Here is a 12,831-nt window from a genome sequence, read left to right as displayed (position 1 = left end):
AATAAAAGCTTTTTGGGCTGCCTAAGCAGCCCACTGCATAATGGTGCCTCGACTCCGGCCGGGCACCAACGATACTGAGGTGCCTCTGGCTCAGGGGGAAAGGTATAGGGGGTTAGACCAGTGCATCCTGGGAGATGAAAACTTAACTGTGTGGTGCCCAGTCCTCAAATCACCACCTACACCCCAAGGTCTCCCTGTGGAGCCCTATGGACCCTGAAGAAGAAAATCTATTAATACTTCTATTTTTTTTTTAAAGTATTCTTACTTTGCAGCATTTTTTCCACAGCGGCCTAAAACTTTTGCACAGTATTGTATCTCAGCTTCATCATTAAAGCGTACACAAAATGTTTATATTTATTAAATACGTAGTTTTATAGTGTTCACTATTCTCAGAAAAAAACTTTTTGGCATCAGTTGATACCTTCAATCCCACCTACCTGATCCTCCTGTAGGACACTGTGATTCTCCTCTGTATCATCCTGGGAATAAAGAGGATGGGGACATCTCTCTGGGGTATTTCTGTTACTGGCCCCATCTGTAGGAGACACACAGTGACTGATTACACTGTATATATGTGATTATCAGATGCTGTGTATATAGGTGGCCCCATAGCTGCTCTCCCCATTACAATACATGACAGTCTCCTCTTACCCAGTGATGTGAGGGGCCGGTGAATCTCCATCATCACGTCCTTGTACAGACCCCTGTGTTCCTCTATATACTCCCACTCCTCCATGGAGAAATAGACAGTGACGTCCTCACACCTTATAGGAACCTGACACACACAATGATACAGTCATCACCCAGACACATCCCCTGGTGTTACTGTATAATGTCCCATTCCCAGCAGTCACCTCTCCAGTCATCACCCAGACACATCCCCTGGTGTTACTGTATAATGTGCCATTCCCAGCAGTCACCTCTTCAGTCAGCAGCTGAATGATCTTGTTGGTGAGTTCCAGGATCTTCTGGTCATTGTGCCTCTCATGTATCAGTGAGTGAGGTGGAGGCACCGTGATGGAGCTCTGGGTCCTGCTCAGTTCTTCTGACACACGGAGATGGCTACTGGATGTTTCTCGCTCACTGGATGTCTTCTTCACTGCTATATTATCCTTATTATTGAGACGAACAGCAACAAATATCATTATATACATTACCAAAAAAGTTTACCTCCCCAGTCAGGTCCCAGTGTTAATAATACAGATAACAGTGATATAGTGATGTCACTGTGATACTCCCAGACTCCCTCACCTCCCTGTGTTAGTAATAGAGATAAGAGTGATGTCAGTGTGACGCTCCCAGACTCCCTCAACTCCCCAGTCAGGTCCCTGTGTTAGTAATAGCGATAATAGTGATGTCATTGTGACACTCCCAGTCTCCCTCACCTCCCCAGTCAGGTCCCTGTGTTAGTAATAGAGATAATAGTGATGTCACTGTGACACTCCCAGACTCCCTCACCTCCCCAGTCAGGTCCCTGTGTTAGTAATAGAGATAATAGTGATGTCACTGTGACACTCCCAGACTCCCTCACCTCTCCAGTCAGGTCCCTGTGTTAGTGATAGAGATAACAGTGATGTTACTGTGACACTCCCAGACTCCCTCACCTCCCCAGTCAGGTCCCTGTGTTAGTAATAGAGATAAGAGTGATGTCAGTGTGACGCTCCCAGACTCCCTCAACTCCCCAGTCAGGTCCCTGTGTTAGTAATAGAGATAAGAGTGATATCAGTGTGACGCTCCCAGACTCCCTCACCTCCCCAGTCAGGTCCCTGTGTTAGTAATAGAGATAAGAGTGATGTCACTGTGACACTCCCAGACTCCCTCACCTCCCCAGTCAGGTCCCTGTGTTAGTAATAGAGATAATAGTGATGTCACTGTGACACTCCCAGACTCCCTCACCTCCCCAGTCAGGTCCCTGTGTTAGTAATAGAGATAATAGTGATGTCACTGTGACACTCCCAGACTCCCTCACCTCTCCAGTCAGGTCCCTGTGTTAGTAATAGAGATAATAGTGATGTTACTGTGACACTCCCAGACTCCCTCACCTCCCCAGTCAGGTCCCTGTGTTAGTAATAGAGATAATAGTGATGTTACTGTGACACTCCCAGACTCCCTCACCTCCCCAGTCAAGTCCCTGTGTTAGTAATAGAAATAATAGTGATGTCAGTGTGACGCTCCCAGACTCCCTCAACTCCCCAGTCAGGTCCCTGTGTTAGTAACAGAGATAATAGTGATGCCACTGTGACACTCCCAGACTCCCTCACCTCCCCAGTCAGGTCCCTGTGTTAGTAATAGAGATAATAGTGATGTCACTGTGACACTCCCAGACTCCCTCACCTCTCCAGTCAGGTCCCTGTGTTAGTGATAGAGATAATAGTGATGTTACTGTGACACTCCCAGACTCCCTCACCTCCCCAGTCAGGTCCCTGTGTTAGTAATAGAGATAATAGTGATGTTACTGTGACACTCCCAGACTCCCTCACCTCCCCAGTCAGGTCCCTGTGTTAGTAATAGAGATAATAGTGATGTTACTGTGACACTCCCAGACTCCCTCACCTCCCCAGTCAAGTCCCTGTGTTAGTAATAGAAATAATAGTGATGTCACTGTGACACTCCCAGACTCCCTCACCTCCCCAGTCAGGTCCCTGTGTTAGTAATAGAGATAAGAGTGATGTCAGTGTGACGCTCCCAGACTCCCTCAACTCCCCAGTCAGGTCCCTGTGTTAGTAATAGAGATAATAGTGATGTCACTGTGACACTCCCAGACTCCCTCACCTCCCCAGTCAGGTCCCTGTGTTAGTAATAGAGATAATAGTGATGTCACTGTGACACTCCCAGACTCCCTCACCTCCCCAGTCAGGTCCCTGTGTTAGTAATAGAAATAATAGTGATGTCACTGTGACACTCCCAGACTCCCTCAACTCCCCAGTCAGGTCCCTGTGTTAGTGATAGAGATAATAGTGATGTTATTGTGACACTCCCAGACTCCCTCACCTCCCCAGTCAGGTCCCTGTGTTAGTAAAAGAGATAAGAGTGATGTCACTGTGACACTCCCAGACTCCCTCACCTCCCCAGTCAGCAGGTAGATGATCTCCATGGTCAGGTGTAATATCCTCTCAGTCATGTGATGCCTGTCCATCCTCAGTGAGACAGATGAGTTATACAGGACAGTATACCCTGTACATAGGACAGAAATTGACACACAATAAAAGAGATGAAGGCAGATTTCTCACTGGTCTACACCAATTTTATTTAACTTCATAACCATTTAGGCAGTCAGTACTACGGTGCATCGACAGCCATACTGGCGACAGATGAACAAACTTCCCACCCACTCCAGGAAAAGACAGACATACCTCAGATCCCCTCTCAGACAGACAAATGTCCCATCTGTATAAGATCAGGAGTGTCGGGCATTGTGAATAAGGCTTATCGTCCAGGTGATTATTGTAATATGTATGTGCTATTGCCAGGTGGAATGCCCTCACTGCTGTTGTGAATGTTCCTTTGTTTTGTATTAATTGTGTCAGGTTATATATTGCTTGATCGCATCCGGTCTGGCTGACTAAATATAGATCACATGTGACAACCACGATAATTATGGTTTTAAAATAGCCCAGTCGCAGCGTAGTATGGCATTTAGTCATTTGCTGTCACCTGTTTAGTGCCAAACCAGAGTCACTGGACTGGGCACAAGGTGGCGAGGCTCGACCACAAGGAAGTCGCTGAGCAGCAAGGTTTGGTCACAAGTGGACCAAAAAGCCTCAACTGACTTTTCTACTGCTTGCATCAACCAATAGGACGGAGACATACAGCATACAGTTTAGCTCTCTCCATGTGGGTAGAGGTGGGAAGAGGGCGGCTCAGCCGCCCAGGATTAGGCATCACAGTGACTGGGTGAGGGTACTGGCAAGATGAAGGAGTGTATGTACTGCAATGTGGAGAGTCCCTGGTATTGTCACATTATTACCATTATTGTGAGCTGAATCTTTTATATATAATAATAGAGAGTGTCTTTCACCCACTAATTACCTAGTTATTTAAACCCTTTTTACACCAAAATACTGGGTCTGACCCGGGATTTGGAACACGGTTCTAACCTAGGACAGGCCACATTCACATTGCGGCTCTGACCGGATCATTCCTAGGCCGGGCCATTTACAATGCACACGGGTGCAGTGTTAGGTTTTCTGCCAGGGCTCAGAGATTACATTTTCTTTAAGCGCCGGTGAGCCGGCTGTCCCTATGCTGTAAACAAGATCCAGGTCGGATGACCCAGGTCACTAGCTTACACTGCACCGTAACCCGGGTCCAACCCTCCTTGCTACCCGGATTGGATTGCCGGGTCACTGGAACCGGGTTATTTTTCGGGGACCCTTTTACACTGAGCCGCGACCCGGGTTGACAAGGCAGTAACCCGGCTTATTTGGCCTGTGTAAAAGGGGTATTAGTTTAACCATTTTGAATGACAGGGATGGCTCACACGTCTGACCTATTGGCAGACCAGTAAGCTGGTAGGGCGAAAATATGTAAATGAGCCCCCCATACAGTGCAGGCCCCGCCCCCTGAGCGGCAGTTCTGCAGCAGCGATACTGGTAGCAGGGTGCCGTTCCAGGCACCCTGCTAGCCAGATGTAGGGGCAGTGAAGGTGCCTCCTCCCCAGGGTCCTGCACCCCTCACACCTCTAGCTACAACCTTGTCAGGTATTCTCACACTGTCTCCCACCCACTCCGCACAAAGCCATACAGACCTCCCACCCACAACAAGACAGATCTACCACTCATGTATTGTCTATCCAATGTGATGATGTGTGCTACTAAAACGTAACTTATATTTTGAAATTTAGTTATAATAAGTAACCAAATAGCGGCAAAATATTAAAATAATAATTATGTGTATAGATAGAAATAGTGTTTAAAATCTTCCACTTGGGAGGAGTTCCTTCACGTGCCTAGTTATTATTCAGCTTCCTATAAGTGATTGGTAATCTAGGGAGGAGTGCCTTCACGTGCCTAGTTATTATTCAGCTTCCTATAAGTGATTGGTAATCTAGGGAGGAGTGCCTTCACGTGCCTAGTTATTATTCAGCTTCCTATAAGTGATTGGTAATCTAGGGAGGAGTGCCTTCACGTGCCTAGTTATTATTCAGCTTCCTATAAGTGATTGGTAATCTAGGGAGGAGTGCCTTCACGTGCCTAGTTATTATTCAGCTTCCTATAAGTGATTGGTAATCTAGGGAGGAGTGCCTTCACGTGCCTAGTTATTATTCAGCTTCCTATAAGTGATTGGTAATCTAGGGAGGAGTGCCTTCACGTGCCTAGTTATTATTCAGCTTCCTATAAGTGATTGGTAATCTAGGGAGGAGTGCCTTCACGTGCCTAGTTATTATTCAGCTTCCTATAAGTGATTGGTAATCTAGGGAGGAGTGCCTTCACAGAAAAAGGTTCCCCACCCCTGATCTAAGCCATACCAACGGCATTTAAATGTGTATGAAGATCGTTGTTTCATAATTGAGTTTATACCAGCGGCATAAACCACGATACACCATAACTGCAGCTTAGCAATCATAAAATCATATTCAATCTAAATGTTGAATGTTGGGGTATGGCTGATGAATTAGCCTGGTGTTCACGACTGTGATAAGATCATACTTGTGGATCTATATTATTGGGGAAGCAATAAACACTGTGATTGTAACAGTTAAAATAGAACATACAGACTGTAAATGCATGAATCCCAAATGATCCATGAATAAGAATATAACATGTCCGTATAGATCAGGCTGACTCGATGTCACATGGTACGGCTAACGATTATATTGTGAACAGTCTAATTGGAATGCACACTGTATGCAATTTCACAAATACTGACTAAGCGGAGAATTATACTCTGTAGCAGCTACACACACGAGGGAATACGATCACACATATTATGGTGGGTATACTATATCACGAACAAAATGTGATGCAACGTCACTGAGATAAAAGTGAAAATCCAGCAGCAGCCGCAGCCTAGTGAGAGGACCTCTACCGTGTCAGGGAGTAATTGGAAACATTCTATCAAAACAAACAGGCACAGAGTGTCGAGTGAATTAGATACTTAGGGGCATATTCAATTAGCCACGATAAGCCGTTTTCGGCTAAAAAGTATCCTCGTATTCAATTCCAAAGATTTTTCACCTACGCGGAAAGTCAATGCATTGGTATAGGTGAAAAAGATTCGCCTATGAAATCAGGCGGAAGAAAAGTGCAGAATTGTGGTATTGGGGTGCAAAGGTGGGGAAACCACCTTGCACCCTTGGGACAGGCCCCCAAAGCATACCTGCGTAAAATAAAAAAAAAAAAATTAGAAGAACAACCCAAAAAATGACATGAAAAAAGGGGGCAAAAAAAAAATAAAAGAGTTGGGGTACAATCTTAAAAACTAGTGAAATGGGGGCGTGGCTTGACACCTGAGAGAGGAAGACGTGTCCCAGATTGGCTCCTCTGAAACCCCACTAAAAGGACACCAATACCTAAATACCGGCTGTGTTGGGGGGCCCTATCGATTACCCTGAGCCGCCGCATGTTCTACTGAGCCCCGCTGTTCGTTCCTGTTCGTTCCTGGGGTGACCTCCGGCTCCGGCGTCATTGCGGCCTACTGCACCTCCAGAAGCCGGGGACTAGATTTGTGAGCCCGCGGATTCGGCGGAGTTGCCGCGCCATCGCCGGACATCTCCACGGTCTCCCTGACCCTCCGCTGGGCTCTGCTGGGGACGTGGAGACAGGCGGTGGGTGAATTTAAACCGCCAACAGCCGGAAAACGCCCGCGGTCGGAGCCGCATCTCGCGGGGGGCCACCGTTTTGAGGACGGACTCCGAGACTTGCCTGCATCCAGGACTGGGCCAGACTTAGGGGTGAGTGCTCTGGGGGACATACCTATAGCATCTGGCTCTCCCTTGGCTGAATAAGACCCATGGGTCTATGCTGAGGAGTACAAACTCCTGGATAACTCACATACACTACTGGGCTTTCTCTATATACAGCAGCTTCCCCCCATTATGTGCTGGTTAAAAGGCTTCCCTTTGTGACCTGGAGATAGACCTCCCATAAATTTATCTTTGACAAGACAAAACTTCATAAAGGACTTTCCTGTGTGGGTTTTCCCTGCTGGGGTTTCCCCCCCAGGTAGACACTGCAACTTGTAGTAACACGGCCTAACTGCTTTTCTCTGAAGATGCTGCAGTTATAAGCTGCGTTTGTACTGCTGTTTGCTCTGACATAATCTTTCATCAGATACCACATTACCTCCGGCCACATTGAACAGCTGTCTATCTCAAATCAAAAGAGTGAATACAGTCATCATATACTAAAAACTTAATTTTACAAAGAAAGTCAATGCTGAAATCTGGTGGGCGGTCCTATTTGAGTGACTGCTGGCTCACGGAGTCTATATTAAAACACAACTGTCTTATCCAATTGAGACGAGTAGTAAGAAAAGTGGACGTTTATCACTAATCTTCCGTGGGGGTCCTGGTAAGAAGTAGTGGGCTATCATCCTTTCCACACACTCCCAGAACACCAGAATCAGAGCCCAATAACAAGGGCAACAGACATTTACATAAATTGACTGTACACACTTTCGTCATAATCCTTACTGTTAACAGTCAGATAGCGCTATGGATCGACATGTGGTCAAAACACCTAGAGGTCCTAAGGGACATCAGACAGGAAGGGGCAGGGGACGAGAGGCTCCATCGGCCGCCTCCTCATCTTCCCCGACTTCTCAGAATGCTAGCCCGGGAAGTAGCCCTAGGGACCGGGAGTCAGATGCTGGAACCAACAGTACTGCTGGCCCTCTCACAACACATGAGATTACCAACATCTTAGCTTCATTATTGGATCAAAAATTAGCCCCATTGAAAGACTCTTTAGACTCAGCCTTGACACAATTGACACAACATGATCAACGTATCTCAGAGGCGGAACAAAGGATTTCAGACTTGGAGGATGAGCTTGTTGTACTTAAGGCTGACTTCTTAACCCAAGAAAAGGCAGCAGTATCCATGCAAGATAAGTTGGAAGATCTTGAAAATAGAAACAGGAGGAATAACGTGCGCATAATTGGTCTCTCTGAGACCATTAAAACTACTGAGTTGATGACACTTGTTTCTGAATGGTTGCCTCGTGAATTAAAGAGTGTCCCTGACCAGGGAGTGCTGATGGTGGAACGGGTCCATCGTATTGGTCCAGACAGACAAAACACCAGAAACAGACCACGACCTGTTATTATGAGAGTATTGAATTATGCTGACAAAGCTCGACTAATGGAAGCATACAGAAAACAATCAGAGCTACGATATCAGGGAGCTAAGATACTCCTGTTCCAAGACTTCTCTTATATGGTTGCAACAAAAAGAAAGGAATACGCTCCTATCTGCAAAAGTTTATTTGAAAGGGGACACCGCTTCGCCTTATTATATCCAGCCAAGTTGAGAATTTCCTATGAAGGAAAAACGTATTTCTTTGAAACACCACAAGCTGCAAAGAACTTTGTGGACTCACTTCCATCTGACACTTCACCGCAGGGTTATGATTGATGGGTCACAGATGCTTCATTATATGTGAAGAATTCCCTATGAGTGAAGTACATTCAGGTTCTATATGCTAAATGTTCTCTATATCTGTTTGTTGATATTTGCATTTAATTATTTTAATATTATGGTACAGTTTTTTGTGATATACTATACTGCAGTGGTAATACTTTTATTGCTGTGGTGTTCTGGGTGGCCAAAATGTGGACCATTAGCAAATCCCATGCTAGTTTCTCTTCTAGTTTATCAAGAGTTTTTATATCAAGGAAAATTTTTGGGCAACATAATTTTATTGTGTTTACAATGGTCTCATGACACCTATATAGGTATTACAATTCTCTTTTCTAAACGTTTTTTATATCATTGTTATATAAGGCGATTATTCCAATCGCACTATTGGGTTCGTAAAAATTCAAAAAAAATTTTTTATTTGTTACTTACATGGTTATTTACGGAGATATGTGTTCTCTTTGTTATATTTATCATGACGTGGTTTCGTGAAAAGTGTGTTCTCTTACCCCGATACCTGCTCGCTGGGACGGGTGGGGGTGGTGCAAGTATTAGGATTATTTACTGTTCAGCACCCAGAGTGGGAATAGGTTGATATGGCAGTGATTTCTTCAGATTCCACGAGGGTTAAGTCAGTACTTAAATTCATTTCATGGAATGTGGAGGGATTAAATACGCCTGTCAAGAGACGTAAGGTCCTTAAACATTTAAAAAGCATGAAACCGGATGTGGCATTTTTGCAAGAATCGCATTGGAATTCTAGAGACCCCAATAAATTAAGAGATACATGGATAGGTGACTATAAAGCTGCCTCCTTCACGTCTAAGCGTAGAGGAGTTTTGATTCTTTTTCGCAAAAATATCCCATATACTATTAAAGACACATTGATAGACCCTGAAGGTAGATATCTCTTTGTAAAGATATCACTACATGATTCGATCTATACCTTGGCTACTATATACGCTCCTACTGGTCCAAATAAAGTATTCTTCACAAATTTATATATTAGACTGAATGACTGGATGGAAGGTGAATTGATTATAGGAGGTGACTTTAATTGTGTAATATCTCAAGGTTTGGATAGATCCAACATTCCAGGTAGAAATAGAGAGGCTTTGGTGTCCCCTGTACAGTTGCTAGTAGATTCACTGCAACTGTGCGACCCGTGGAGATGTCAAAATCCAGTATCTCGTGAATATACTTTTTACTCACATCCACATCACACTTTTTCACGAATAGATTTTTGGCTAATATCTCGCTCTTTATATCAAAGGATAGAGTCTTCAGGGATAGCACCCATAGCAGTCTCAGATCATGCTCCGATATGGTTCACTCTTTCATTACAATCCCCCATATATACTTCATATAATTGGAGATTCCCGGCGTATTTGAGTAAATCAAATGATTTCCGTACCCATTTAGAAGGAGCATTTTGTAATTACTCAAATGATAATATTGAACACTTGGAGGATATTAACTTATTCTGGGCTACTTCAAAGCCGGTGCTTCGAGGACAGATTATGGAGTATGTGGCCAGGAGACGTAAGCTGCTAACTTCTAAATTGGATTCCTCTAACAAACACTTGACTAAAACGTATGACACACTCATTCTGAACGAGACACCTGAGAATAGGCGAAGTTATGTGGAAGCTAAAAATGAATACGATCTTTTGTGTGAAGAACGTGCCCAATATTCACATAATATTCAACGTAACAAATATTTTAGAGGATGTAATAAACCAGGCAGATTATTAGCAAACTTAGCCAAAACCCACAATACATCTTCAAATATTCTTCAATTACAGAATAATTTGGGTAATTGTGTTACGGGTTCAGACGATATTTTAGAACAATTTCAACAATATTATAAACAATTATACACGGCTCCTCCCGATTCTCCTGAGTCAGCTACAAGATTTTTGAGGGAAGCAGGTTTGCCATTATTAACGGAGGAGGAAAGAGAATCTTTGGTAGAACCAATATCGGAGACGGAATTGATACAGTTAATTAAAACATTACCTAAAGGTAAGACCCCAGGACCTGATGGCTTTGGAGCAGAATATTATCAGATTCTTTCCACTCAATTGCTGCCACATTTGTTGTCCTTATTTAATGCTATTATTGGAGGGAAACCACCGCCGACTGGTTTTAACGAAGCCAGAATTATAGTTTTGCCAAAACCTGGAAAGGACCCCACATTAGTTCAGTCCTACAGACCCATATCATTATTAAACCAGGATTTAAAATTGTTCACTAAGTTACTAGCTCAGAGACTTCAAAATATTCTTCCTAGGATACTCCACCCAGCACAAAATGGATTTGTTAAGGGACGTACATCTATACATAATGTACGAATGTTGATAGCAGCTTTGACACGATCTAAACAAATAAATAATAGAGAGACTATAATAGTTAGTTGTGATGCCGATAAGGCGTTTGATCGCGTCTCCTGGTCACATATATCACGTATCTTACACATGCAGCAATTTGGTACCGGCTTTATTAATATTTTTCGATTACTTTATACACGCCCCACTGCCTTCCTGACAATTAATGGATGGAACTCTTCTCCTTTTTATCTGTCAAGAGGCACACGTCAGGGATGTCCCTTATCCCCATTGCTTTTTGATATTGCTTTAGACCCTTTAATACGCACATTTATCAAAGATGATCTATGGACGGGAGTCTTGCTAGGGAACTCTATGATTAAGGTATCAGCTTTTGCAGATGATCTTCTTTTATATTTTAGTGAACCAAAGAAGGCTTTTCCATCATTATTGAGGATATTAAAAGATTTTCATGACATCTCAGGTTTTCTGGTGAATTTTAGCAAAACTGAAGCTTTAGCACTGTATGCGGAGGCTAGATTAGCATGGGGAGATCAATTTCCCTTTAGATGGGCTCAGGGTCACCTAACATATTTAGGACTAAAGTTTCCAAATAAGATAGAAAATATATATGCAGCTAATATTACCCCTTCTGTTCAGCAGTTGCTACAAGATTTTGAACGATGGAAACATTTGCCTTTATCTTTTTTGGGCAGATGCCAACTCTATAAAATGATTTCCTTCCCCAGATTATTATACCCACTCCAGATGCTTCCTTTTCTTTTACCAAAAACTGATGTTAAACTAATTAATGGAGCACTATCCAAATTTATATGGGCTAACAAACGACCCAGAATTTCGTTATTAAAGATACAACAACCATTATCATTGGGAGGGGTAAATTTACCATGCGCACAGGATTACGCCATTGCAGCCAATTATAGATATGCTCTCGATTGGATAGGGAATAGCAGTTGTTTTGCATATAAGGAACTGGATCAGGCTTTCAGCCCTGAGTGTAATTTGGTTAATCTATTACATACTCTGCCCTCACAAATTGCTCCAGAGATTAAATGCAACCCTCTGCTAAATACTACTTGTTCTGCTTGGCGACTGTTGAGGAAGAGACTTCATCTTTCACACACAGAGTCTTTGTTTCAAACTATTTTTTGTGATGTCACTCTACAAGATGATATATCTGCAAGGACTTTTAGGGACTGGAATCTTCGGGGACTTAGCTCGATCTACAAATTTTTAGATGAAGACTGTTCCACAATACTGTCTTTGTCTGTACTTAAGGAGCGTTATCCTAATATTAATTTTCCAATATTTGCTTATTTTCAAGTAAGAAGCTATATTTTAAAAAAAATGTCGCAACTTGATCAATTGAATAGAGTCAATGCTCTAGACGCTGTAGTGAGGAGCAGGATGGGAGATCCATGGTCTACTTCAATGCTCTATGATTATGTACGAAGACGCTTGGATCTTGCTAAGGTAGATACAGGCTTAGCCAAATGGTCAGATACATTTCCGGAATTAACGCTCCAATGCATCATTACATCCTGGAATACACTAAATAAGCAACTAGTCTCATCTTCATATGCTGAGATGCACTATAAAATATTGCATAGAGCGTACTACACACCAAAACTTAGACATTTAACAGGAATATCAGACAATTCTAATTGTTTTAAATGCTCAGCTCCCAATGCTGACATAGTTCATTGCTTGTGGTCGTGTGAGATTGTCCAGATTTTTTGGAAAGAAGTACAATCCTATATAAATAATATATTACATATTTCCTTTGAGATATCAATGGCATGGGCGCTATGGAACCATTATTCTAATGAGACACAACCAAGACTAACAAAAGGAAAATGTTTATTATTAGCCAGGGTGGCGGGAACAGCAAAAAAAACTATCTTG

General features: G+C 43.1%; 1 protein-coding gene across 1 annotated transcript in view; it reads right to left on the bottom strand.

Moving 5' to 3' along the window:
• The window catches only part of LOC148500801 (uncharacterized), a 99,133-nt gene that overhangs the window by 19,530 nt on the left and 66,772 nt on the right, over positions 1-12,831 (bottom strand). The window contains 4 exon segments of the mRNA XM_088451435.1: positions 438-535; positions 652-775; positions 921-1,112; positions 3,065-3,174. Coding sequence (XP_088307561.1) covers positions 438-535; positions 652-775; positions 921-1,112; positions 3,065-3,174 — 524 coding nt within the window.

The sequence above is a fragment of the Taudactylus pleione genome, unplaced genomic scaffold (genome assembly GCF_031769625.1).
Source record: "Taudactylus pleione unplaced genomic scaffold, aTauple2 ptg000547l, whole genome shotgun sequence".
Classification (NCBI taxonomy): Eukaryota; Metazoa; Chordata; class Amphibia; order Anura; family Myobatrachidae; genus Taudactylus; species Taudactylus pleione.
Note: the sequence above shows the minus strand (reverse complement) of the source record. Positions and strands in the feature narration are given on the sequence as shown.